This window comes from Lipophrys pholis (assembly GCF_963383615.2).
Source record: "Lipophrys pholis genome assembly, contig: SCAFFOLD_158, whole genome shotgun sequence".
Classification (NCBI taxonomy): domain Eukaryota; kingdom Metazoa; phylum Chordata; class Actinopteri; order Blenniiformes; family Blenniidae; genus Lipophrys; species Lipophrys pholis.
This window is the reverse complement of record NW_028292251.1, coordinates 4,848-32,664: the sequence shown is the minus strand read 5'-3', so window position 1 is coordinate 32,664 and position 27,817 is coordinate 4,848. Positions and strand designations below refer to the sequence as shown.

The 27,817-nt window shown below is 49.0% G+C and overlaps 3 protein-coding genes across 3 annotated transcripts; 2 read left to right on the top strand and 1 right to left on the bottom strand.

Moving 5' to 3' along the window:
- The first annotated feature begins 420 nt into the window (after positions 1-420).
- Positions 421-11,595, top strand: dnajc5ga (DnaJ (Hsp40) homolog, subfamily C, member 5 gamma a). The gene is made up of 7 exons (XM_080493713.1): positions 421-625; positions 6,561-6,688; positions 7,146-7,359; positions 7,958-8,114; positions 8,296-8,453; positions 9,731-9,774; positions 10,651-11,595. Exons 2-5 carry the CDS (start codon positions 6,570-6,572, stop codon positions 8,448-8,450), a joined length of 645 nt encoding a protein of 214 aa, XP_080349839.1. The 5' UTR covers positions 421-625; positions 6,561-6,569; the 3' UTR covers positions 8,451-8,453; positions 9,731-9,774; positions 10,651-11,595.
- A 4,934-nt stretch (positions 11,596-16,529) lies between these two features.
- Positions 16,530-25,772, top strand: LOC308128041 (tripartite motif-containing protein 54-like). Its single transcript, XM_080493712.1, has 8 exons — positions 16,530-16,793; positions 17,452-17,630; positions 20,399-20,567; positions 22,487-22,582; positions 23,105-23,338; positions 23,514-23,536; positions 24,189-24,313; positions 24,400-25,772. Exons 1-8 carry the CDS (start codon positions 16,674-16,676, stop codon positions 24,447-24,449), a joined length of 996 nt encoding a protein of 331 aa, XP_080349838.1. The 5' UTR covers positions 16,530-16,673; the 3' UTR covers positions 24,450-25,772.
- An 849-nt stretch (positions 25,773-26,621) lies between these two features.
- On the bottom strand, positions 26,622-27,008 carry LOC308128044 (uncharacterized protein; the record flags this gene model as incomplete). The annotated part of the gene is made up of 1 exon (XM_080493714.1): positions 26,622-27,008. One exon carries the CDS (start codon positions 27,006-27,008, stop codon positions 26,622-26,624), a length of 387 nt encoding a protein of 128 aa, XP_080349840.1.
- Between the last annotated feature and the right edge of the window lie 809 nt (positions 27,009-27,817).

Sequence of the window (27,817 nt, the reverse complement as noted above, 5' to 3'; positions counted from 1 at the left end):
AGGTGCTCTATAATCTGATGTTAGAGGAGGAAGATGCTCGAGGAGGAAGATGCTCTCTAATCTGGATGTTAGATGAGGTAGATGCTCTCTAATCTGATGTTAGAGGAGGAAGATGCTCTATAATCTGGATGTTAGAGGAGGAAGATGCTCTCTAATCTGGATGTTAGATGAGGAAGATGCTCTCTAATCTGATGTTAGAGGAGGAAGATGCTCTCTAATCTGATGTTAGAGGAGGAAGATGCTCTCTAATTTGGATGTTAGAGGAGGAAGATGCTCTCTAATCTGATGTTAGAGGAGGAAGATGCTCTCTAATCTGGATGTTAGAGGCTCTGAACAGTTTCCCTCCGTTTGCGACTGAAACCTTGAACGATCTATCCTCCATCCTCCCTCCATCCTCCCTCCATCCTCCACCCTCCGGTTCCTGGAAGGAGGAGCTTCCCACGGAGCAGCAGCGACCCGGTGGCCGCAGCCCTGCTAGACCCGGTCCCCCCCCCTCCCCGGTTCTCTCCCGGTTCTGTCCCGGTCCTCCCGGGCTCACCGTGTCCGTGTTCGTGAGCTGTGGCCGGGAGTGCAGAGTTCCCCGGAGCCTCTATGATCCAGGACACAGTCCGGTCAGTGCGACGAGGTAAGACGTCTCGGCTAACCTGCGTTCAGAGCTCCTTTCACAATCCGTCCGATTTAAGGCCGACGCGTGTTTCAGCCTGGAAATCCTCTAAATTCACCCTCAGCTGGGAAGCAAATTCACAATATTGTGTGAAACGTTTGTTCTGGAGACGCTGGTGTTCAAAACCTGGGACACGGTTTGAGTTTTCTCCAATAACGTTGCGTTTCCAGGTCGCAGACGGCGAGCCGCTGCCGCGTTAAAGCGGAGCCGGTCGACGGTTGTTTTAGTGAAAGTATTCGCTGGATTTCCTTCATTGTGTATTTACTGTCAGCCGCATTGCACTGGGCGTGTGGAGGTTCTCTGAGCACGTTGGGACAAACGTCGTCATGCGCTCAGTGTCTGTAAATCCGGTGAGAATATTAAATGGTGTAAATATTAAAGGGAGGCCGGTTCATGCGGCTTCCAGCTAGCTGATCATCACTACGAAGTGTGGAGGGGATGAATGGTCCAGTGGTCCGGGGCTGGAACCGGGAACCGGGAACCTGGAACCTGGAACCTGGAACCTGGAACCAGGAACCTGGAACCAGGGGGACTGGAGACAAGAAACCTCCACAACCTGCTGCTGGCGGTCTTTATGAATGAGGCTGGAACAGAAAGGATCCATGTGCAGAGAGATTAGGGAGGATTAGAGCTTCACAAGGACAAACACCATCGAACTGACCACCACCCGCCACACGCTCCTCCATTAACCCGCTGCCTCACCCAGAACCAGAACCAGAACCAGAACCAGAACCCAGAGCCCTCACACCTCTTTTGGATCCCGTAATTCGTTTTATTGACGACCTGTTCTCTGCTGCATGTGTGTGTGTGTGTGTGTGTGTGTGTGTGTGTGTGTGTGTGTGTGTGTGTGTGTGCGTGTGGAGAAACCTTAAACTCCTTAAACTGACTAATTTACCGATTAGTGTACTATTAGTACGCGCGGCTACTAGTGCAAGTAGCCGCGGTTAGCAGCTATTAGCGCTAGCGGCACGGCTGCTTTTCTCACTGGGCGACTAAAGTGTGTAAGGTGATATATTAGGATATATTTACTACGGTGATATATTTACTACGGTGATATATTAGGATATATTTGCTACGGTGATATATTTACTACGGTGATATATTAGGATATATTTACAAGGTGAGATTTCACTTTTCTTCTCTGCAGCCGGAGAAACGACGACTCAGTGAACCAGCTCATGAACACGATGAGTCGTGAGTCACCGGGCAGTAAAGGGACTCGTGGGTTTTGAACGATTCGTTCAAACTCGCACCTCAGTAGTGTGTGTGTGCTTTCAGTACTAGAACCACCAACAGCACCAACTAGTGGACTGACGTGGCAACTACATCATTTTCACTGTTTCTGTCGTTTCCATCAAAACGCTGCCGAGCGAACGTGAAACTCCTCTGAAGTCAAAACACAGAAACGGGGCGTCAGAGTAATGGGAAATGTCTGGCTTATTACACACACACACACACACACACACACACACACACACACACACACACACACACACACACACACACACACACACACACACACACACACAGATATTTTTAACATCCTGCAGTGTTGCGTCTCTTCAGAACTCTTTCTTTCTTCATTCTGTGTTTTGACGACTCGAATCCTCTTTTCTTTTCTTCTAATAATAATAATAAGACGTGAAAATGTCTGAAGTCGTTCCAAATATAGAGCGGCAGGATGAAGCAGAGCGGCAGGATGAAGCCGAGCGGCAGGATGAAGCCGAGCGTCAGGATGAAGCCGAGCGTCAGGATGAAGCAGAGCGGCAGGATGAAGCCGAGCGGCAGGATGAAGCCGAGCGTCTGGCTTCACTTCCAGGTGTCAAACAGCAGCTCAGAAATAGTCAGTAATCTCCAGAAGACATAAAAAAAAAAGAGTAAAATGTCGAAGGAGTCGTCGGCGCTGATCCGGCGTTTCCGTATTCGAACATGACTCTTGGAGTTGGACTCTGGCAAAGCATGCTGGGAAACGTATTTCCTTCAGCAGCACCATCTGAAGAACTCATTTAACGCTCACGTGTCTATTTCTTTTTCACTGTTCATCTTCCGAGGCGAATTATGGCCGATCTTCTTTAATCATCTGAATATTTATCAGTTGAACAGGCAGTACCACGTTGTACCACAAGATGGCGGCCTCACCTCCGACAGCCTCGCAGGCTACAGAGCCTGAAACTCTTTAGCATGTAGCATGTAGCATGTTGTGCGTTGAAGTATAATTTCGCTAACGATAAATGCGCGATATGCCGTGTTGTGAAGATAAAAGTTCTTACAATGTTTAAAGTATTTCAGTAGAAATGAAACTACGTCTTTTTCACAAAGTCTAAAATCAAATATTTGTTTTGCCGACGGAGAAAATAGTTTCAGGAACGTCCCGACGTCTCTCCGCTCCTCTTTTTCAAACTCCGCTCACGCTTGTGGTTTCGTCTTGTTAGTTAGTTTTCTTGATTGCAGAATGACGTAGCGACCCGAACCCGGGTCCGACAGGGACCAGAGCTCAGGCCACAGACATAATGCTAACTTCCTGGACCGTCTGTTAACGTTCACAAACACAATGAGCAGTTTGTTCTGAACGAGTCGGTGAGAGGAGAGCGCCCGCCTCCCTCTGGTTCAAAGAGCTCTATAGAGCTACGGCATCTAGAATCCTGTTGAACCATCTATCTATCTATCTATCCATCCATCTATCCATCTATCCATCTATCTATCTATCTATCTATCTATCTATCTATCTATCTATCTATCTATCTATCCATCTATCCATCTATCCATCTATCTATCTATCTATCTATCTATCTATCTATCTATCTATCTATCTATCTATCTATCTATCTATCTATCTATCTATCTATCTATCTATCTATCGACAGACAGACAGACAGACAGACAGACAGACAGACAGACAGACAGACAGACAGACAGACAGACAGACAGACAGACAGACAGACAGACAGACAGACAGACAGACAGGTAGGTAAATTAGTTGACTTGTACTATTAATTATTTCAGTTGAAACAATAAAATTCTGCTTTATTTCTTTATTTTTTCAAGATTTCTTTTGAATTCAGTGGTGTGTGTCTGTGTGTGTGTGTGTGTGTGTGTGTGTGTGTGTGTGTGTGTGTGTGTGTGGGGGGGGGGGGGGGGGGGGGGCATTGTCCCTCTACACCATGGACTTGGTCGGGTAATCTGTGAGATCAGCAAAATGTAATCTTCTTTAGTCAATGACCCCGGAGTGTGTGTGTGTGTGTGTGTGTGTGTGTGTGTGTGTGTGTGTGTGTGTGTGTGTGTGTGTGTGTGTGTGTGTGTGTGTGTGTGTGTGTGTGTGTGTGTGTGGTGTGTGTGTGTGTGTGTGTGTGTGTGTGTGTGTGTGTGTGTGTGTGTGTGTGTGTGTGTGTAAATCCCTCTGCATTGTGTAATTATGAGTGTTGTGAAGCTGGTTGGAGGAAGAGGAGGAGGATGAAGCTGCTTCTGCTGGTTAAACAGGAGTTCAGTCAAACAGTAACTTGACTGGAGGAAAGGTCAGAAGTAACCTGGTTAACCTGGTTAACCTGCCTCACCTGGTTAACCTGGTTAACCAGGTTAACCAGGTGCGCGGGTAAACAGGAGTTTAGTCATTTCTTCCTTGATCTTCATCATGTCGTCCTTCATCTTCCTCGTTGTTTTTGGTTTTGTTTTCCTCTGGTTACTTTTTCTGGTTCTTCCTCTTTTAAATTCTTCATCTTCCTCTTCCTCTTTCCTTTTCTTCTTTTTCTTTTTCTCCTTTCTTCATTTTCTTCTTCATGTTTTGCACTCGTCTTCCTTTGTCAGCTTTGTTTTCTTCCTCTTTGTTTATATCCTCTTGTTCTTCATCATCATCTTTTCTCATCTTCTTATTTTCTTCCTCTTTTTCTCTGTCCTCTCCTCCTTCAGCTGTTTCTCTTTCTCTCTTTCTCATCCCTTTCTCTGTCCTCTCCTCCTTCAGCTGTTTCTCTTTCTCTCTTTCTCATCCCTTTCTCTGTCCTCTCCTCCTTCAACTGTTTCTCTTTCTCTCTTTCTCATCCCTTTCTCTGTCCTCTCCTCCTTCAGCTGTTTCTCTTTCTCTCTTTCTCATCCCTTTCTCTGTCCTCTCCTCCTTCAGCTGTTTCTCTTTCTCTCTTTCTCATCCCTTTCTCTGTCCTCTCCTCCTTCAGCTGTTTCTCTTTCTCTCTTTCTCATCCCTTTCTCTGTCCTCTCCTCCTTCAACTGTTTCTCTTTCTCTCTTTCTCATCCCTTTCTCTGTCCTCTCCTCCTTCAGCTGTTTCTCTTTCTCTCTTTCTCATCCCTTTCTCTGTCCTCTCCTCCTTCAGCTGTTTCTCTTTCTCTCTTTCTCATCCCTTTCTCTGTCCTCTCCTCCTTCAGCTGTTTCTCTTTCTCTCTTTCTCATCCCTTTCTCTGTCCTCTCCTCCTTCAGCTGTTTCTCTTTCTCTCTTTCTCATCCCTTTCTCTGTCCTCTTCTTCATCCACCTCTCGCCGCGGGCGAGCCTGCTGAGCCCTAATGCTAATGCTAATGCTAATGCTGTCGGTAGCTGTCGAGCTGCTGTGGCTCGGTTGGTCGTGTCCCATTCAGAAGGTTGCAGGTTTGATTCCCTTGACTGCCTGTCCTCATGGCGACGTCCTCCAGTGGAGAATGAATGAGACTGAGGATGTGAGGCGCCGGGGGGGAGGGGGGGGGGGGGGGGAGGGGGGAGGGGGGGGGGGGGGGGGGGGGGTGGGAGACTCCATGGTTTATCTTTTTATCCGTCTTTAGTGGAACAATTAGATACAGTGCAAAACACAAAACCTCCTTTTTGTCCCCAAAATCCCTCCATCCCTCCATCCCTCCTTCCCTCCTTCCCTCCATCCCTCCATCCCTCCATCCCTCCTTCCCTCCATCCCTCCTTCCCTCCTTCCCTCCTTCCCTCCATCCCTCCATCCCACCATCCCTCCTTCCCTCCATCCCTCCATCCCTCCTTCCCTCCATCTCTCCTTCCCTCCATCCCTCCTTCCCTCCATCCCTCCTTCCCTCCATCCCACCATCCCTCCTTCCCTCCATCCCTCCATCTCTCCTTCCCTCCATCCCTCCTTCCCTCCATCTCTCCTTCCCTCCTTCCCTCCATCCCTCCTTCCCTCCATCCCTCCATCCCACCATCCCTCCTTCCCTCCATCCCTCCATCTCTCCTTCCCTCATCCCTCCATCTCTCCTTCCCTCCTTCCCTCCATCCCTCCATCCCACCATCCCTCCTTCCCTCCATCCCTCCATCTCTCCTTCCCTCCATCTCTCCTTCCCTCCATCCCTCCTTCCCTCCATCCCTCCATCTCTCCTTCCCTCATCCCTCCATCTCTCCTTCCCTCCATCTCTCCTTCCCTCCATCCCTCCTTCCCTCCATCCCTCCTTCCCTCCTTCCCTCATCCCTCCATCCCTCCTTCCCTCCTTCCCTCCATCCCACCATCCCACCATCCCTCCTTCCCTCCTTCCCTCCATCCCTCCATCCCATAATATCCATCTATCATATAATAATAATAATAATAATTTATAAAAAATTAAGAGAGTAAATAAAATAAATTTAGAATACAAATAAATCAACAAAAAATATTTATATAAAAATTAATATAATAATAAAAAGATGATGAATAGAAAGAAAGAATGGACCAAAACAGAAGAAGGAGGACGAGACAGATCAGAAGGTCCTTAGGATTTAGGAAGACGTCTCTTCCAATGAGCCTTTAAGAGAAAAAGTGACTGATGGACAGTCTGTCCACTGTCCCACCATGTGTCCTCTCCTGTCCCACCGTGTGTCCTCTCCTGTCCCACCGTGTGTCCTCTCCTGTCCCACCGTGTGTCCTCTCCTGTCCCACCGTGTGTCCTCTCCTGTCCCACCATGTGTCCTCTCCTGTCCCTCCACAGCGGTGAGCCATGGCGGAAGCCAACGCCTCGCGGCCCCAGAGGAAGATGTCCACGGCCGGGGAGAGCGTCTACAAGGTGCTGGGGCTGGAGAAGGGGGCGTCTGCTGAGGACATCAAGAAGGCCTACAGGTGAGACCCTCCTCCTCTTCCTCCTCCTCCTCATCCTCCTCACCCCCCTCCTCCTGCTCTTCCTCCTCCTGCTCTTCCTCCTCATCCTCACCCCCTCCTCTTCCTCCTCCTCATCCTCCTCTTCCTCCTCACCCCCTCCTCCTCGTCCTCCTCCTCTTCCTCTTCCACTTCCTCCTCCTGCTCTTCCTCCTCCTCATCCTCCTCATCCTCCTCTTCCTCCTCCTCCTCCTCCTGCTCTTCCTCCTCCTCCTCATCCTCTTCCTCAAACCCCTCCTCCTCTCCTCCTCCTCATCCTCCTCCTCCTCCTCCTCCTCCTGCTCTTCCTCTTCATCCTCCTCCTCCTCCTCAACCCCCCCCTCCCCCTCATCCTCCTCCTCCTCCTGCTCTTCCTCAACCCCCCTCCTCACCCTCCTCCTCCTGCTCTTCCTCCTCACCCTCCTCCTCCTCACCCCGACAGGAAGCTGGCCCTGAAGTACCACCCAGACAAGAACCCCGACAACCCGGAGGCGGCGGAGAAGTTCAAGGAGATCAACAACGCCAACTCCATCCTGACGGACGAGACGAAGAGGAAGATGTACGACGAGTACGGCTCCATGGGGCTCTACGTGTCGGAGCAGTTCGGAGAGGAGAGCGTCAAATACTACTTCCTCATGTCCAAGTGGTGGTTCAAGGTCCGTCTCCGTTTGTTTTAGAACGTGGAACCTTTCACCACTTCCTTTATCAGTTTGTCAGAGACTCGTTCTGCCTCGTCTTTCTTCTCCTCCTTTGTCCAGTTTTTCTCTCAGACTCTTTTGTTCCCTCGTTTTCGTCGTCACCGCGACTGTCCTGCCGCGCCGCACCGCAATCAATCTCACGCTCCGCTCACTCTTTTCACCCCGTTCACCCTCCAGCCTCACTCCGTCCCGCGCAAAACGTTTTTCTGGATTTTTTCCTTTAAACAGCACCGACTAGTGGCCCGGCCGGAGAACTACACCGGTCCCAATATTTCTCCCGTTTCCGTGGAACGTTTTTCTTTTCAAAACGTTGCCGTGGAAACGTGAACCTTTACTGAAACCACAACGATGTTTTCACCTGAAGCGTTGCGTAATCGACCAGCGGACGCTGTGGAAGCCCCGCCCCCTTGAAGGTGGTAATTACAAGGTTTACCTGGGAAAGTCTGAAGGACTGTTGGGAAGTGGGAAAACTTCCACACAAACGGTGTGTGTGTGTGTGTGTGTGTGTGTGTGTGTGTGTGTGTGTGTGTGTGTGTGTGTGTGTGTGTGTGTGCAGACCCTGGTGCTGTGCTGCACCGTCTTCAGCTGCTGCTGCTGCTGCTGCTGCTGCTGCTTCTGCTGCGGGAAGTGTAAACCCCCGGAGGACGACGAGAGCTACCAGTACGTCGACCCCGAGGACCTGGAGGCGCAGATCAGGGCGGAGCAGGACGGAGGTGAAGAAACATTCTCTCCGTCACACAAACGGGATGAAAACCAGATATGAAGGGTCTCCTGAGTGTTTCTTTCTTTCTTCCTGCTGTTTTGAAAAGTTTGTATTCTAACGAGCTCCTGGGGACCCCCCCCCCCCCCTCCCTCCCCCCTCCCCCCCTCCCCCCCCTCCTCCCCCCTAAGCAGGTGACCCCCCCGTCATCGTAGTCCAGCCCGCCGCTGACCCCTCCCCACAGAGCCCAGAAGGCCAGACTAAGCCCCTCCCCCTGCCCATGCCCCGCCCCCCGCCCTCCTCTGGGGGGGAGGAGAACCCCGGGGAGACGCTACCGGAGTCCAAATGACTCGTAAGAGCTGCTCGTCTTCATCCTCGTCTTCATCCTCGTCTTCATCCCCAGACGCCACTCGCCCTCTCTTCATCTTCATCTCTTTCGTCTTCTTGTCCTTCATCTTCCTCATTTCTTATTTGATCTTCATCATCTCGTCCTTCATCACTGAGTCTTCCTCCATCTCTTTTCCTCTTTTTCTTGGTTGTTTTCCTCTTTGGTTACTTTTTCTGCTTCTTTCCTCTTGTTTTTCTGTCATTTGCCGTTTGTCTTCTTGTTCTGTTTTTCATTTTTTGCACTCGTCTTCCTTTCTCAGCTTCGTTCTCTTCCTCTTTATATCCTCTTGTTCTTCATCCATCTTTTCTCATCTTCTTATTTTCTTTCTCTTTATCTCTGTCCTCTTGTTCTTCTTCTGAGTTTCTTCTTCATCGACTCTGCTTTCTTTCTTCTTTCTGTCTTCCTCTCTCTCTCCTTGTCCTCTGATTTTTCATCTTTCTTTCTTTGTCGTCTTCCAACTCTTTACTTTTATCTTTTTAACTTTTTCTCTTGGTTTCGTCTTCTTTTCCTTCTTTGTCTCCACATTCCTTTTCTTTGTCTTCTTCCTCCACCTCTTTTCTTTGTTGTTCTTCTTTGTCCTTTGTCTTATTTTTTCCATCTTCTCCTCCGTCTTCTTCCATCTTCAGTCTTTTTCTTCACTTTCAGCTTCTTCTTCACCAACCCCTTCCATCCCTCCTTTCTTTGTCGTCTTCTGTCCTGTCTCCTCCTCCTCTGTCTCTTCTGTCGTCCAACATGATCCCTCCTCCATCGTCACCGAGCTCCACTCGTTCCTCAGCTTGTTTCCACTCATGGTTCCTCTCGTTCCTCAGCTTGTTTCCACTCATGGTTCCACTCGTTCCTCAGCTTGTTTCCACTCATGGTTCCTCTCGTTCCTCAGCTTGTTTCCACTCATGGTTCCTCTCGTTCCTCAGCTTGTTTCCACTCATGGTTCCACTCGTTCCTCAGCTTGTTTCCACTCATGGTTCCACTCGTTCCTCAGCCTTGTTTCCACTCATGGTTCCTCTCGTTCCTCAGCTTGTTTCCACTCATGGTTCCACTCGTTCCTCAGCTTGTTTCCACTCATGGTTCCACTCGTTCCTCAGCTTGTTTCCACTCATGGTTCCTCTCGTTCCTCAGCTTGTTTCCACTCATGGTTCCTCTCGTTCCTCAGCTTGTTTCCACTCATGGTTCCACTCGTTCCTCAGCTTGTTTCCACTCATGGTTCCACTCGTTCCTCAGCCTTGTTTCTTCTCTTCTAGCAGGGAAGTGACGTGGAGGACGAGCCTCAGCGAGCCGGAGCAGGAAGGTGAGAGATGATATCAGAGGTTCACTGAAGATGTGATTCTGTGAAAAGTAGCAGTGGACCGATACCGAGACCAGTATCGGTCCGATAACGCATGGGGTACTAGTACTCAGAAAAACACCTCCGATACAACCTGACGAGTACTACGTGACGTCAGCAGCAGGTAGGGTGAAGATGAGCGACGTCGCAGTTTAGAGATTATTGAATATTAACAAGAACGGTGAAAGTAAGACAGACTGTAAATTATGTTCTGACAAAATATCAGGAGGAGATCGATACCAGCAACTTCATCACGAGAGACATTTGGACCAGCAGCGTTAACTCGATGTCGCTCAGTAAATGCTAAAGGCTCACACCCCAGAGATGCTACATGCTAAAACGTTTCAGGCTCACTCACCAGCGATGCTACATGCTACTAGACGCTACGCTCTGTGCTATGCTACGACAGACTGTGAGGCTGGTGGAGGTTCATGGTAACAAATAAGTTTGTGTATCGTCTGCGAATGGAGTATTAATTAGGGTTAATGGCATTTCATTAGTACTTGTATCAGTACTCGGTGTCAGCAAGTTGCTAAAACTTAGTACTCATATCAGTACTCATACTTTAAAAAAGTGGTGTGAGACCATTGAGAAGTCTGATTTTATAGTTCTCTGGAGTCACGATAGTAACGGACGAGCGTTGGAGGGAGAGGAGACGATGGAACTCTGCTTCTTCACACTAAACGAAATCCAGACAAGTTAAAGTCCTAAAAGAAGCACGAGTGTGAAACCACAAGTCCAAACAGATAATCCAGAGTAACATAACCCACGAATAATGAACAGAACGATCTTCCTCTGGTTCTCCTGTTTGACAACGTCTCTTCTCTCGTCCCTCTTCAGCCGCTCGAGCCCCGATAACGATCCGGTCACATCTGACTGCTGCCGCCGGCCTCGAGAAACGAACCGGACCCACGTCACCGGCAGGTCCAGGCCCACGCTCCCACCCTGACACCCCCCCCCCCCCCTTAGGCACCGCCCCCGCCAGAAGCTCCACCCATCAGGCGGCCCTCACCTCGGAGACTTCATACCAAATAACCGTCTGGTGGTGAAGATGTGGCCACGCAGCGTGACCCTTCCCACAATCCTCCTGGGTGCCTTTCCAGTCTGGTGGTCATGACCAACATGTTGAGGTGTGGGGGAGGGGCTTCGCTCAATCTCAGATCCCCCCCCCCCCCCCCACCACCATTTGGTCTCCCGACAGCAGCTGCACATCCTCGTACCCCCCTTAACACTGGAGCCATGACAGTTGCTGGTGCGTTCAAGGACTCATTAGGAAATGGTGCGTTCATGGTTAACTGGGAAATGGGAACGTTCCCACTTCGTTGCTTTATATTAGTGTTATGTTACTGAAAATGAGATTGCATTTACTGAGGAGGCCTAGTGACAACTTTCATCAGCAATGCAAAGAAGAAGAAAAAAAAGAATCACATAGCAGTGGAGCAGTGGGTTGAGTGTGGGGAACCCCGGTTCGAATCCCGACTGTAGCTGGAAGGGCCATCGGCCAAATCTACGCTGAGTTTCTGTGATTTGCTGCAGTCGACTAAATCCTACGTAAATTATTAGATCTTTAAAAACAGAAAACAGAAACTTGAGCTACTGTGACGTAGTTACTAGTGTCATAATAGTAATCTATTACTTGTTACTGACAGAATTAGTTTTGTTACGGGTAACTTTGTTGTTATTTTGTTAAAGAGCTTTTATTTTCCAGTTTTTGTTTTGTGCAACTGGGAATTTCCCATCTGATAATATTCCGAGCTCCCAGCTCCACCATGAACGCATCATTTCAAAAAAAACAAAAAAACAAAGTAAAATCGTGTTTCCAGATCTCCGTCTGAAGATTTGGAGCTTTGCATGAAACAACCTGCGGCTGCATGCCAGTGAGCCCGACTCTCTAACCCAACTCCGCCCTCCAGCTCCGCCCACGGGCTCCGCCCGCCTGCTCCGCCACGTTTGAAACTCAAAACGAACACTGCCCCGAACGTTGGAACTGTGACAGATGCCAAAGCGGTTTGGGTTTTTCCATCTGGCCTCGGTTCGGAGACTTTCACACATTTGTGTCGTGTCTGTTCTGCTCTACGCATCTCGACTGCTCATCAGACGGTACCTCATCAGACGGTACCTCATCAGACGGACGGTACCTCATCAGACGGACGGTACCTCATCGGACAGTACCTCATCGGATGGACAGTACCTCATTAGACGGACGGTACCTCATCGGACAGTACCTCATCGGACAGTACCTCATCAGACGGTACCTCATCAGAAGGACGGTACCTCATCGAACGGTACCTCATCAGACAGACAGTACCTCATCGGACGGACAGTACCTCATTAGACGGACGGTACTTCATCAGACGGACAGTACCTCATCGGACAGTACCTCATCGGACAGTACCTCATCGGATGGACAGTACCTCATTAGACGGACGGTACCTCATCGGACAGTACCTAATCAGACGGTACCTCATCAGAAGGACGGTACCTCATCGAACGGTACCTCATCAGACAGACAGTACCTCATCGGACGGACAGTACCTCATTAGACGGACGGTACTTCATCGGACAGTACCTCATCAGAAGGACGGTACCTCATCGGACGGTACCTCATCAGACAGATGGTACCTCATCGGACAGTACCTCATCAGACAGACGGTACCTCATCGGACAGTACCTCATCAGACGGACAGTACCTCATCAGACGGACGGTACCCCTTCAGACGGTACCTCATTGGACGGTACCTCGACCATCTCATCATGACTTCTGGTTTCTGAAAGCTGTGGCGTGTCCAGAACGACAGGAACCTTCACATGAACGCAAGTCGTTCAGTCCAGCAGCGACCGGGATCCCGTCATGGATTTGCTTTACATTTTGTACAATTAACAATTTATCAACGGCTAAAATGTGAAGTGTCAAAACGGCCAAGAAGACTGCAAACCTTTAAAAGTCCTCCTGGAGATGTTCGTGTTCCGCGGTTGAAATGACCGGAGAACGTTTCCACATTGTTGGAGGTCTTTACCTCCTCAGAGTTGCTAAACGTCAACGTTAACTTCTATACGACTTTTAGCGTCAGTGTCATTAATGCGATGTAATAACATTAAACATTGTCTTAAGATACAAGACAAATCTACGCTGGTCTCTGGAAGCTGATTTGATGTGAAGTGAAGAACACTAACCTTTATTTTGAAAGTCGATTGTGGCTTCCTGTGAAACTCTGAACCGCTCCTAGATTTTTTTATCATTGTTGCTTCATTAATACAATTAATGATTTTAGAACGTTCCACCTTGGTGGTCTGTACCTCCTCAGAGCTGCTCAACATTCCTTGAGTCGTTAACTAAAACTACGAAATAGAAAAGTGCAGTTCTATGCAGACGATACTCCGTTCCGTTTCTGCAGAATTAATTTTCCCCCTTGTCCTGTTCGGCAGCTTGACCAAACAATATGATGTGATCTAGAACCTTCTGGTGTCGGAACAGTTCTGGACCTGGAGTCTCCTCCTGTTGCTGCTCTTATTGGAAACTGTCATGGCTGCTGGACACAGCCAGGGGGGAACCCTCAAAGCGAGAGAGACTGGGGGGGAACCCTCAAAGCGATAGAGGCTGGGGGGAACCCTCAGAGGAAGAGAGATGGGGGCGAACCCTCAAAGCGAGAGAGACGGGGGGAACCCTCAAAGCGAGAGAGAGGCTGCGGGGGAACCCTCAAAGCGAGAGAGGCTGGGGGGGAACCCTCAAAGCGAGAGAGGCTGGGCGGGGAACCCTCAAAGCGAGAGAGGCTGGGCGGGGAACCCTCAAAGCTAGAGAGACTGGGGGGGGACCCTCAAAGCTAGAGAGACTGGGGGGGAACCCTCAAAGCGAGAGAGACTGGGGGGGAACCCTCAAAGCGAGAGAGGCTGGGGGGGAACCCTCAAAGCGAGAGAGAGGCTGGGGGGGAACCCTCAAAGCGAGAGAGGCTGGGCGGGGAACCCTCAAAGCTAGAGAGACTGGGGGGGGAACCCTCAAAGCGAGAGAGGCTGGGCAGGGAACCCTCAAAGCTAGAGAGACTGGGGGGGGAACCCTCAAAGCTAGAGAGACTGGGGGGGAACCCTCAAAGCGAGAGAGGCTGGGGGGAAACCCTCAAAGCGAGAGAGACTGGGGGGGAACCCTCAAAGCGAGAGAGACGGGGGGGGGGGGGGGGGGGGACGCTCTCGTTATTTTGGAACTTTAATCAATCGGAACATCAAGTTTAGTAAAAAAGAAAAGTAGTGAAAAGTCAGTCGGCGTTGTTTTGTTTTTGAAGCCAAACGTCAAAAGACGAGTGGATTTCCGTGACTTTAGTCTTGTTCGAAGTGTAACGACGGATTTAAAGTTGAATCATGTGGCTCCTCCTCCTGGAAGTTCCACCGTTTCATGTTCGGCTCCCGTTTCCCTGTGAAACTCTCTGAACTGGTTTCTTTTGTTTCCCTATCGTTGTAATTATCAGCCAAAAAAACTGCTCCAGTTCCTTCATTGTCAACTGAAACCAGGCGACCGAAGTGAGAGGAGAAGAAACGCTCTTTTATTATTGTTTTTATGTAAAAAAGAAAAAAAAAAAGAAAAACGGGTTTGATTTGTTTTGAATGGACTTTTGTTATTTATGTGACGGGACGCTGCGTGCTAACTACTAGCTACTTAGCATGTTTCGTTGACCAATCGGACAATCTAATGGAAGAGACTTGGAGGAAACATCGTCCACCGCCGCCAGTTTTTGTTCCATTGTTTCACTGGAGACGCGACGCTCTGTCGCGGTTCCCCGTCGCGGTTCCCCGTCGCGGTTCCCCGTCGCGGTTCCCCGTCGCGGTTCCCCGTCGCGGTTCCCCGTCGCGGTTCCCCGTCGCGGTTCCCCGTCGCGGTTCCCTGTGGACAGTGTGGAAATGATGACACTGAATTAAATCATTAAAAGAAGGTGAGATTTTCTAACTTCCTGTTTGTTGTTTGGTCTTTATTCCACGTCTCGCGGAGTCGAAAATACGAAGAGCAGCCGAGGGGATCTGAAGGTTTGTTCTTTAACTCATTATCACGTCTCCTTGCTCAACCGATATGTTATTACTAGTGCTGTCTGTAATAATACCTTAATAATCTTCACCAACGCCGACGCAGCGAGACGCTCAGCGTTTCACTCAGTGACGCAGCTAGCTGACAGGCTAGTTAGCATCGATGTGAACTAACGGCTAACATGCTAACTCGGTTCCGCAAACAAAGGTGGTGGTGAAGGTCTGCGCTCTACCGAGTGTAGCTCTAGCTTAAGTGATTATAATACTTTAAGACTTTCACTTTAAAAAGTTACCCAGAACTCTACGATGGTTTTTACACTGTTTAAACAACAACGGAGCTCAGAGTCACCGCCAGCACAACTTTTAGGAAACGGCTGCCGAGGTGGAACTTGTGGAAAATGTTAGAACTGTGTGTGTGTGTGTGTGTGTGTGTGTGTGTGTGTGTGTGTGTGTGTGTGTGTGTGTGTGTGTGTGTGTGTGTGTGTGTGTGTGTGTGTGTGTGTGTGTGTGTGTGTGTGTGTGTGTGTGTGTGTGTCCTGCTCTATAAATACTCATAATGCCATTAGCAGCTCAGGCTACTTATCCAGCTCCGTTCTGTTGACTCGTGAAAACTACTGTGAGTTTTCAGTTGCCACCAGCTGACCTCACTATTACTACTGTTACTACTTCACTATTGTTACTACTTCTCTATTGCTACTGTTACTACTTCACTATTGTCACTATTGTTACTACCTTCTACTGTTACTATTTCACCATTACTACTGTTCTTACCTCACTTTTGTTACTACTTCACTATTGTTACTACTTCACCATTGTTACTATTGTTACCACTTCACTATTACTACTGTTACTACTTCACCATTGTTACTATTGTTACCACTTCACTATTACTACTGTTCTTACCTCACTTTTGTTACTACTTCACTATTACTACAGTTACCACTTTACTACTGTTACTACTTCACCATTGTTACTATTGTTACCACTTCACTATTACTACTGTTACTACTTCACTATTGTTACTACTTCACTATTACTACTGTTACCACTTTGCTACTGTTACTACTTCACCATTGTTACTATTGTTACCACTTCACTATTACTACTGTTACTACTTCACTATTGTTACTACTTCACTATTACTACTGTTACCACTTTGCTACTGTTACTACTTCACCATTGTTACTATTGTTACCACTTCACTTTACTACTGTTACTACTTCACCATTGTTACTATTGTTACCACTTCACTATTACTACCGTTACTACTTCACTATTGCTACTATTGTTAGTACTTTACTACTGTTACTACTTCACCATTTCTACTGTTGCTACCTCACTTTTGTTACTACTTCACTATTACTATTGTTACTACTTCACTATTGTTACTCCCGTTACTACCTCACTACGGTGAGGGGGTAAGGGTGGGGTCAGAGGGCGAGGGCGGGGTCAGAGGGCGAGGGCGGGGCCTAGGGATGAGGGTCACGGGGTCAGGTTACTGGGATGTGACATCTTATTAAAACCCCCGGCCATAAAAACACCATCATGGGTCCTGCGGTTGGAATGCAGGGACACAGTTTATCCAGAAACCAGAGCCAGAACAAACACTGGAGCCCAAAATAAACCCGAGACGACAGACCGGCTGCCGGGGGGCAGGGGGGGGTTCAGCGGGGGAGGGGGGGCTCACTGTGGGGGGACCACCGGACTGATTCACGGTGGGAGAAGCAGCAACAGACGAGAATCCCAGCTGAGAAAGCGGCGGCGTGTTCACAGACCTGCAGACGTCCGTGTCCAGGAGATGAACCTGGCGCCGGGCTTCAGGCCGCCGCCCCCCGGGGGGGGCCGGGGGCGTGGCCATGGAGAACCTGGAGAAGCAGCTGATCTGCCCCGTGTGCCTGGAGATGTTCTCCAAACCCGTGGTCATCCTGCCCTGCCAGCACAACCTCTGCCGCAAGTGTGCCAGCGACGTCTTCCAGGTGAGGGAAGGAAACATACGGGAAACTAACGGGAAACTAACGGGAAACTAACGGGAAACTAACGGGAAACTAACGGGAAACATGTAGGAAACTAACGGGAAACATACGGGAAACTAACGGGAAACTAACGGGAAACTAACGGGAAACATACGGGAAACTAACGGGAAACATATGGGAAACTAACGGGAAACTAACGGGAAACATACGGGAAACATGTAGGAAACTAACGGGAAACTAACGGGAAACTAACGGGAATAAGAGGAAAGGTAAACAGAGGAAACAGATGCAGAACATCAGGAGAAGGTTCCTTCGATTAAATCTGAGCAAACAGAAGCTCTGATACCAAAATGAATCCATGAAGCAGCATATTGGGCCTTTAAGTGACGTGATAAACTCTGCCTGCATCGTCTATCTGCTCTTTAACCTCTACAGCCTCTACATCAGTCGACTCTACAGGTCACAGCTGAGCTGTTTTATCACTTTTAGTACAGATACTTTATGTCTGTTGTTGTGTTTCTTCTGTGTTTATCTGTCAAAGGTTCATGTAAATATATTTTACTTCTTTATTTACTTAGAACATCATAGACCGACCCAGAACATCAGAAAGTTGAACTTGTTTCCTTCATGTGAGGACGTCCGTCCCTGTCTCGTCCTCCAGGCGGCGAGCCCTGTGTGGCAGACCCGGGGGTCGTCCGGCGGGACGGCCGGTGGCGGACGGTTCCGCTGCCCGTCGTGCCGCCATGAGGTGATTCTGGACCGCCACGGCGTGTTCGGCCTGCAGAGGAACCTCCTGGTGGAGAACATCATCGACATCTACAGGCAGCAGGAGTCGTCCAGGTGAGAGACGACGCTGACGGGCGCCGGACGTCTTGCCGTGACCTTTTAGCTGAAACTGTCCCCCGTTACCACGGAAACCAAGTCAGAGTGTTTTCATAAAGTTCAGAAAGTTGCGCTTTGAGAGTCTCCGATCACCGTGGTCACGTGAACGAAACGCTACGAAGGTTTTCACGTGACGATGTTGTCTTTCTTACATGAGGGAGAAATGAAGCAGTTCATGTTGTGGTGTGTCCAGCAGAGGGCAGTGTTTCACTACTCACACCGGGCACAGCAGTCAGAGTGTGTGTGTGTGTGTGTGTGTGTGTGTGTGTGTGTGTGTGTGTGTGTGTGTGTGTGTGTGTGTGTGTGTGTGTGTGTGTGTGTGTTTGTGTATGTGTGTGTGTGTGTGTGTGTGTGTGTGTGTGTGTGTTGCTGCTCTGTATTTGCAGAAAGTTGCAGATTGTCTGGATTGTATTTCTACTCTCAGCTTCATGTTTCCTCAGCTTTGGTTTTGTGTTGAAACTTTCATGTAGAAGCTCGGCGTTGGTTGGATGTTGGTAAAACGTTAGGTCGGTGTTGGTTGGACGTTGGTTGGAGGTTGGAGGTTGGTTAAACGTTGGTTGGATGTTGGCTCGTGGTTGGTTGAACGTTGGTTGGATGTTGGCTCAGCATTGGTTAAACATTGGTTGGATGTTGGCTCAGCATTGGTTGGATGTTGGCTCGCTGTTGGTTGAACGTTGGTTGGATGTTGGTTGAACGTTGGTTGGATGCTGGTTGAACGTTGGTTGGATGTTGGTTGGATGTTGGTTGGATGTTGGCTCGCTGTTGGTTGAACGTTGGTTGGATGTTGGTTGAACGTTGGTTGGATGCTGGTTGAACGTTGGTTGGATGTTGGTTGGATGTTGGTTGGAGGTTGGTTAAATGTTGGTTGGATGTTGGTTGGATGCTGGTTGAACGTTGGTTGGATGTTGGTTGGAGGTTGGTTAAATGTTGGTTGGATGTTGGTTGGATGCTGGTTAAATGTTGGTTGGATGTTGGTTGGATGCTGGTTGGATGCTGGTTGAACGTTGGTTGGATGCTAGTTGGATGTTGGTTGGAGGTTGGTTAAATGTTGGTTGGATGTTGGTTGGATGCTGGTTGAACGTTGGTTGGATGCTGGTTGAACGTTGGTTGGATGTTGGTTGGAGGTTGGTTAAATGTTGGTTGGATGTTGGTTGGATGCTGGTTGGATGCTGGTTGAACGTTGGTTGGATGTTGGTTGGATGTTGGTTGGAGGTTGGTTAAATGTTGGTTGGATGTTGGTTGGATGCTGGTTGAACGTTGGTTGGATGTTGGTTGGATGTTGGTTGGAGGTTGGTTAAATGTTGGTTGGATGTTGGTTGGATGCTGGTTGGATGCTGGTTGAACGTTGGTTGGATGTTGGTTGAATGTTGGTTGGAGGTTGGTTAAATGTTGGTTGGATGTTGGTTGGATGCTGGTTGGATGCTGGTTGAACGTTGGTTGGATGTTGGTTGGATGTTGGTTGAACGTTGGTTGGATGTTAGTTGGAGGTTGGTTAAACGTTGGTTGGATGTTGGTTGGATGCTGGTTGGATGCTGGTTAAACGTTGGTTGGAGGTTGGTTGGATGTTGGTTGGAGGTTGGTTGGATGTTGGTTGGAGGTTGGTTAAACGTTGGTTGGATGTTGGTTGGATGCTGGTTGAACGTTGGTTGGATGTTGGTTGGAGGTTGGTTGGAGGTTGGTTAAATGTTGGTTGGATGTTGGTTGGATGCTGGTTAAACGTTGGTTGGAGGTTGGTTGGAGGTTGGTTAAATGTTGGTTGGATGTTGGTTGGATGCTGGTTAAACGTTGGTTGGATGTTGGTTGGAGGTTGGTTAAATGTTGGTTGGATGTTGGTTGGATGCTGGTTGAACGTTGGTTGGATGTGGGTTGGACGTTGGCTCAGCGATGGTTCCGTGTTGGTTCTGCGACTACAACAGAGCTGGTTAATGTCGCCCAGAATAGAAGCGGCTGAGTCAGGCGGTGGATGCTGGCGCAGGACAGGAGTCCCTCTTCAGTTGTGTGGGCGGAGCTTGGTGACGAGATTGTTGACCTCATCAGTTGTGTGGGCGGAGCTTGGTGACGAGATTGTTGACCTCATCAGTTGTGTGGGCGGAGCTTGGTGACGAGATTGTTGACCTCATCAGTTGTGTGGGCGGAGCTTGGTGATTGTTGACCAACGTTTTGTCACTGAAGAGTTTCTCTGAATCATGGACGGAGTCACAAACACCCACAGCAGGACACAGAGGACACAAACTCTCACGTCCTCGTTTCTAATCGTTACGTAAAAGTCTGTGAAGTACGTGGAAGAGAAAACAACACCAATATTAATGATGACCTGGTGAGATTACGAGTATTACTACTACTACTATTAACAGATACTATTCAAACACTTCTCTTCAGAAAATCGAAAAAATGGAGGAAACCAAGAAAAAAAAGTTTTCCGTCTCTCCAGCTGCTGTCGTCTCATAAATGTCCTGAATGGGAAAAGCGACGGTTAGCTTAGCATTAGCATTAGCATTAGCTGCTAAGCTTTAACAGTGGAGGAGTCCGGCTCTTCCACCATCAATCTGTTCGTAACGAAGACGTGAGCATGAGAGGACGCTGCTGCTTCATTAAAACACTGAAGCTAATGCTAAAATAATGCTAATGCAAACGCTATTGCTAAAGCTGATTCTAAAGCTAAACCAATGCTAATGCTGAAGCCTACATGTGAGAGACGTTTGTGACGTACGCTGCGTTGCTCTCAGGCCTGCGAGCGCCAAGCAGCAGCAGCTGATGTGTGAGGAACACGAGGACGAGAGGATCAACATCTACTGTCTGTCCTGTGAGACGCCCAGTTGCTCCATGTGCAAAGTGTTCGGTCGACACCGCGGCTGCGAGGTGGCGCCGCTGAGCAGCGTCTACGTCCGGCAGAAGGTCGGTACGGTAACCGCCAGCTGCTTCACGCCGCCGCCGCCGCCGCCGCCGCCCAGTCTGTTTACGTAACGTCAGGGAACGACATATAGAGTCTGACAGCAACACAGCAACTCCTCTGGAGGAGCAACTCCTCTGAGGAGCAACTCCGCTAGAGGAGCAACTCACATTGTAGAGGAGCAACTCCTCTGAGGAGCAACTCCGCTAGAGGAGCAACTCACATTCTAGAGGGGCAACTCCTCTGGAGGAGCAACTCACATTGCAGAAGAGCAGCTCCTCTGAGGAGCAGCTCCTCTGAGGAGCAACTCACATTCTAGAGGAGCAACTCCTCTGAGGAGCAACTCCACTAGAGGGGCAACTCACATTGTAGAGGAGCAACTCTTCTGAGGAGCAACTCCTGGAGGAGCAACTCACTTTCTAGAGGGGCAACTCCTCTGGAGGAGCAACTCACATTGCAGAGGAGCAGCTCCTCTGAGGAGCAACTCCGCTAGAGGAGCAACTCACATTGTAGAGGAGCAACTCCTCTGAGGAGCAACTCCGCTAGAGGAGCAACTCACATTGTAGAGGAGCAACTCTTCTGAGGAGCAACTCCTGGAGGAGCAACTCACTTTCTAGAGGGGCAACTCCTCTGGAGGAGCAACTCACATTGCAGAGGAGCAGCTCCTCTGAGGAGCAACTCCGCTAGAGGAGCAACTCACATTGTAGAGGAGCAACTCCTCTGAGGAGCAACTCCGCTAGAGGAGCAACTCACATTGTAGAGGAGCAACTCTTCTGAGGAGCAACTCCTGGAGGAGCAACTCACTTTCTAGAGGGGCAACTCCTCTGGAGGAGCAACTCATGCTCTAGAACAGAAAGATACAGGAGAGCAGAATAAGACAAACACACTCTGTATTGTGGACCATTTGGCAGTTTGTTGACATTTCCACTCTGAATCAGTCATCTAGACGGCTGATGCGATGTGTGTGTGTGTGTGAGTGTGTGTGTGTGTGTGTGTGTGAGTGTGTGTGTGTGTGGGGGGGGGGGGGGGTGTTCTCCATGTTGACACAAACAATGTGGGAGAAAAACAGAAATCTGGTCTCTGGCTGTGCGTCTGAAGACGATGACACTGCTGACTCAGCATGAACGACTCCGGGCAACAACAACAACAACAACAACAACAACAACAACAACAACAACAACAACAACAACAACAACAACAACAACAACAACAACAACAACAACAACAACAACAACAACAACAACCACCACCACCACCACCACCACCACCACCACCACCACCACCACCACCACCACCACCACCACCACCACCACCACCACCACCACCACCACCACCACCACCACCACCAACAACAACAACAACAACAACAGCTCCAGGCCGAGTGTTTCAGTCTGAATCGACCCCCCAGAACCTTGTTATTGTTATAAAAACCAGGTTATGATTTAAATGCAGTATGAAGAGCAGGAAGCAGAGAACATAGAACATCAACACTGGGAGAACTATTATGGTGGCTGTCAAAATAAAACTACCACTGTCTAAATAAAACTACCAAGTTGGATTGTTATTATCATGACTGTCAAAATAAAACTACCACTGTCTAAATAAAACTACCAAGTTGGATTGTTATTACAGTGACTGTCAAAATAAAACTATCACGTTGGATTGTTATTATCATGACTGTCAAAATAAAACTACCAAGTCCAGGAGACTATGGACTGGGAGTCATGACACCACGGAGGAAACTTTGTTCTGATTGGTTCCACTGAGCATGTGCAGAACTACTAGTTACTACGGTGACCAGGACCAGGACCAGGACCAGGACCAGGACCAGGACCAGCAGCGTTGTCGTGGAAATGGAACACGAGAACAAAATGTTTTGGGTCTTTTCACCTGAAAACGAGTCCCGGGTCTCTTCCTCCAACAGACGGAGCTGAGCGACGCCATCGCTCTGCTAGTCGCCGCCAACGACCACGTCCAGGCCGCCGTCTCCCAGCTGGAGGAGACCTGCCTCACCATCCAGGTCTCACACACACACACACGCACGCACGCACGCACGCACGCACGCACGCACGCACGCACGCACGCACACTCACACACACACACACACACACACACACACACACACACACACACACACACACAGAAAACAACTCAAAACAATGTAGTACATATGCCAGGCCTATCGGTGGCGCTGTAATGCCGCCACAGAAATACACCAGAAACGTAAACATGGAGCTTGAACAAGCAGAGACCGTGATTGGTCACAGGGTTAAAGGTCGAGAGGTGGAGGGATGACATCATCATTTCCCTCTAATATTCATCTTGTCTGTCTAAACGTGATTCTGCCGTCTCCATGGAAACGGATGTCATTTCCAAACATCGTCATGCAACATGAGACTTTTCTGAAAGATGCAGTGTTTCTGCTGGTACTATGTGGTAGTACTGGTAACATGTAGTAGTACTTGTACTATGTGGTAGTACTGGTACTGCTGGTACTGCTGGTTCCTCCGGTGAGTCTGACGTTGTGGAAGCTTCTCTCCAGGTGAACAGTCAGACTCAGAGGGAGCGGCTGAGCGTGAACTTCGATGAGCTGGTCGGCGTCCTGGAGGAGAGGAAGCAGCAGCTGGTGGGCGGGATCAGCAGGGAGCAGGACGAACGGCTGAAACAGGCTCGATCGCTGCTGCAGCGCCACCGCCAGCATCTGGAGGGAACAGCAGCCCTACTGGAGGAAGCCATACACACCATGGAGGAGCCACACAGGGCCCTGTTAATAATGGTCTCTCGCACGCACGCACGCACGCACGCACGCACGCACGCACGCACGCACGCACGCACGCACGCACGCACGCACGCACACATACTTACACACGCACGCACACATACTTACACACGCACGCACGCACGCACGCACACACATACACTAAAGTGTCTCTCTTTATTCTGTCTCACAGAGAGCTGAATCCATCCTGGAAAAGTGAGTCAATCTTTTCTATCTTTTTCTCTGGTATCGATATCTGTATCAGTATCTGTATCAGTATCTGTATCAGTATCTGTATCGATATCTGTATCAGTATCTGTATCAGTATCTGTATCAGTATCTGTATCGATATCTGTATCAGTATCTGTATCAGTATCTGTATCAGTATCTGTATCGATATCTGTATCAGTATCTGTATCAGTATCTGTATCGGTGTCTGTATCAGTATCTGTATCGGTGTCAACATCGATCTTTTTATCGGTATCAGTATCGATATCGGTATTGATCTATGTATCGATATCTGTATTGATGTCAATAAATATCAGTATCGATGTCAAAATATATCGGTATCGATATTTGTATCGCTAGTGGTATTGATATCAGGATCACTATCTATATCGGAATCAGTATCAGTATCGATATCTGTATCAGTATTGTATCAATATTGGTATTGGTATCATTATCAATATCGGTGTCAGTATCGATATCCACGATGAAGTTGGTTGAATGAAACTTCCAAACTTTAACAATCAGTGCAGGTGAGAAGTAAAGGGGTCCCAGGATGAAGCCCTGTGCAACACCAGCAAATATCTTAGTACCGACGTACGTCGGTGGTGGAACCGGAATCAGGGGCTGCGTGTGTCCTCAGGATGGCGGCGATGGCGAGGTCTTCGAACGTGGAGCGTTTGGAGCTCGGCTACGAGAGCCTGAGCCACTTCGTCATCGATACCGACGACCTCGCCGACATCCTGAAGAACATCGACTTCTGCGGCGGTTTGTAACGCAGAACACACGGAATGTCAGCGGGAGGATTCTCTGAGCTGGACACGAAAGTGACTCGGCCTCCTCGTTGTTTCCAGGTGAGGATGAGGATGAGGATGATGAGGCAGAGCGGGATGAAGACCTTTGAAGTGCAGTATGAAGGACGGCGTGGCGTCGGGATTCACTGGGTTTTTTAACGTTTTGACAGTAACAACCTTGTTTGTAGTTTCCAGTAAAACCACTTGGAGCTCCTGATGATGAGGAGTTCCTCAGCTTCATCACTCAACATGATTGTTTTGTTTTTGTGTTTTTTTAATCAGTTTTAATGTTTTTTGTGTCCAAATTTGGACTGAACTCACTGCACCCCCTGCTGGTACTCAGTGGTATCAAGCTTCAATTATAGTCCATTCATGGAGAATACGCAAAAGCTATGCATAGCCTCGAACCCCCTCCACACAGCCTCCAAGTAGCCTCGAACCTGGAATCCCAGCGAGTAGCCTCGAACCTCTCTGAGTAACCTGGAATCCCAGGGAGTAGCCTCGAACCCCTCTGAGTAACCTGGAATCCCAGTGAGTAGCCTCGAACCCCTCTGAGTGACCTGGAATCCCAGCGAGTAGCCTCGAACCCCTCTGAGTAACCTGGAATCCCAGGGAGTAGCCTCGAACCCCTCTGAGTAACCTGGAATCCCAGGGAGTAGCCTCGAACCCCTCTGAGTAACCTGGAATCCCAGGGAGTAGCCTCGAACCCCTCTGAGTAACCTGGAATCCCAGTGAGTAGCCTCCAACCCCTCTGAGTAACCTGGAATCCCAGGGAGTAGCCTCGAACCCCTCTGAGTAACCTGGAATCCCAGTGAGTAGCCTCCAACCCCTCTGAGTAACCTGGGATCCCAGCGAGTAGCCTCCAACCCCTCTGAGTAACCTGGAATCCCAGGGAGTAGCCTCGAACCCCTCTGAGTAACCTGGAATCCCAGTGAGTAGCCTCCAACCCCTCTGAGTAACCTGGAATCCCAGGGAGTAGCCTCCAACCCCTCTGAGTAACCTGGAATCCCAGTGAGTAGCCTCCAACCCCTCTGAGTTGCCTTGTGAAAACACGTCATTCTTGCGTTTTCATTTCAGAAAAGTTTTGTGTTAAAATGGAATTTAGTTACTCTCATATTTAAAGTTACATGATGAAATTATTAGACTTGTCAAAGTGTGAAATGCAGGACGGTTTATTTTGTGTTTTGTATCATTTCAACTAACAGAACCGTCAACGATTGTTTGTCAAAGTAATAAAGAAGAAGTGAGAGTCCAGCTGATTGGAGCAGAAAGAGGAAGAACTTCACCTCCTTTATTTCTTTGTGTTCAGAAACTGGAAGAACATAGAAGTGAAGCTCGAGACACTGAACTTCTGATTTTGTTGTTTCAATCTTCTCTGACTCCAAAACACAAGAACGTCTTTTCTTCAAACTTTATTACAAAATAAAAGTGACAAAACAAAACAAAATAAAGACGCTTGTGTTTGTTGTGTTTTTTTCCTCCGTCAGTCTGCAGTGACAGTCGCTCCAGCGCCGCCCAGAGAAAGAAGATGAAAGGATGGAGGAAGAGACGAGGCGGATTTCAGATCTTCAACCAGGAAAGAAGAAAAACTAAATCTTCTGATTTACAAACTAAAAATCAAGATGATTCATGATTCAGACTCTTCGATACGTCCAGTGAGTCAAACTGAAGGTCGAGGAGAGTTAGAGTGAGCCGTCGCCATGACGACAACTCAACATGTGACAGGAGCAGCAGGAGGAGGAGGAAGAGAAGCAGGAGGAGGAGGAGGAGGAGGAAGAGCAGCAGGAGGAGGAGGAGGAGGAGGAAGAGCAGCAGGAGGAGGAGGAAGAGCAGCAGCAGGAGTAGGAGGAGCAGCAGGAAGAGCAGGAGGAGGAGGAGGAGGAGCATCTGGAGAAAGAGCATCTGGAGGAGCAGCAGCAGCAGGAGGAGGAGCAGCAGCAGGAGGAGGAGGAGCAGGAGGAAGAGCAGCAGGAGGAGGAGCAGCAGGAGGAGGAGGAAGAGCAGCAGCAGGAGGAGGAGGAGCAGGAGGAAGAGCAGCAGGAGGAGGAGCAGCAGGAGGAGGAGGAAGAGCAGCAGGAGGAGGAGGAGGAGGAGGAGGAGGAAGAGCAGCAGGAGGAGGAGCAGCAGGAGGAGGAGGAAGAGCAGCAGCAGGAGGAGGAGGAGCAGCAGGAAGAGCAGGAGGAGCATCAGGAGGAGGAGCAGCAGCAGGAGGAGGAGCAGCAGGAGGAGGAGCATCTGGAGGAGGAGCATCTGGAGGAGCAGCAGCAGCAGGAGGAGGAGGTCTACCTCCCCACCTGGTCCAGCACCTTGCGGTTGAGGAGCGCCCGCTCCCTCTGACTCGCCCTCTGGGCCATCTGGATCATGTTCCTCAGGAGGTGAAAGGTCAAGTCGATGCTGAGCGGCGCCTCCTCACTGCGCCTCACCTCCTCCTCCACCTGGAGGGGGTCCAGCAGGAGGTCCCGGTCCTGGACCTGGTCCAGCTGCTTCTCCCACAGCGGGTCCGGGTCCCTCCTCTGGAAGGACCTCCGCACGTGGTCCCCGCCATCCAGCCTGAAAGTAAGGGGGCGTGGCCTGTCCTGGAGGGGGCGTGGCCAGCCGGCGGCGGGGCGGAGCTGCGAGGGGAGGAGGAGCATGGAGGAGAGCAGCAGGAGCAGCGGGACGAACTTCATCTCCTGCAGGACAGACGTTCAGGCTGGAAATGAGGACATCATGATTTAGACATTCTGAAAACGACGTCCCGACGTGGAAACGATCCCAAACGGCTTTTCTGACGTGGAACTAAAGTCGTTCTCACGTTTCGCCACATTTCGTTTAACAAAGTTCAGACTTCGTCGGGCTCAATCGGGAGTTTTACTTTTTCCTACAGTTTTTATATTTTTCATTTTTCAGACTCGTTCAGACGTCCTGCCACGACGGTCTTCAATCCCAAAAACAATAAACGAGTAGAAAAACACAAAAATGTACAAAAACACACAAAACCACTATGCGAGTACACAAAACCATGACAAAAACACAAAAAGACTAAAAACAAAACGAGACATGAAAAGTGATTGTTGGACGTGATGGAGGGAGGACATCGTCCATCTCTTCTCAAAGGTAGTATTTCTATCTCATATCGGGGTACCCAGTTATGCAGAGTACTTTAGTACAATTATTGATGTAAAATACCACAAGTAATCAAAATGAATTACAGTTACATTACTGTGAGACAAAGAGTATTTTGGGTTGTTGTACTTCTGAGTAATCTGACTCGTGTGCAGTTACAATACACACAAAAGATTACTGTTCAAAATACTCATATACTGTAGATTACTGTAACTGGTTTTAGTTTTTATAAATATGAAACACAAAACAATAAAAACACAAACAATATTCAGATTACTGGAAGTAACTAGTTTTAATTTGGAAGATCATTCAAGTAGATTTATCCAGATCACTGTGTCTGTGTGTGTGTGTGTGTGTGTGTGTGTGTGTGTGT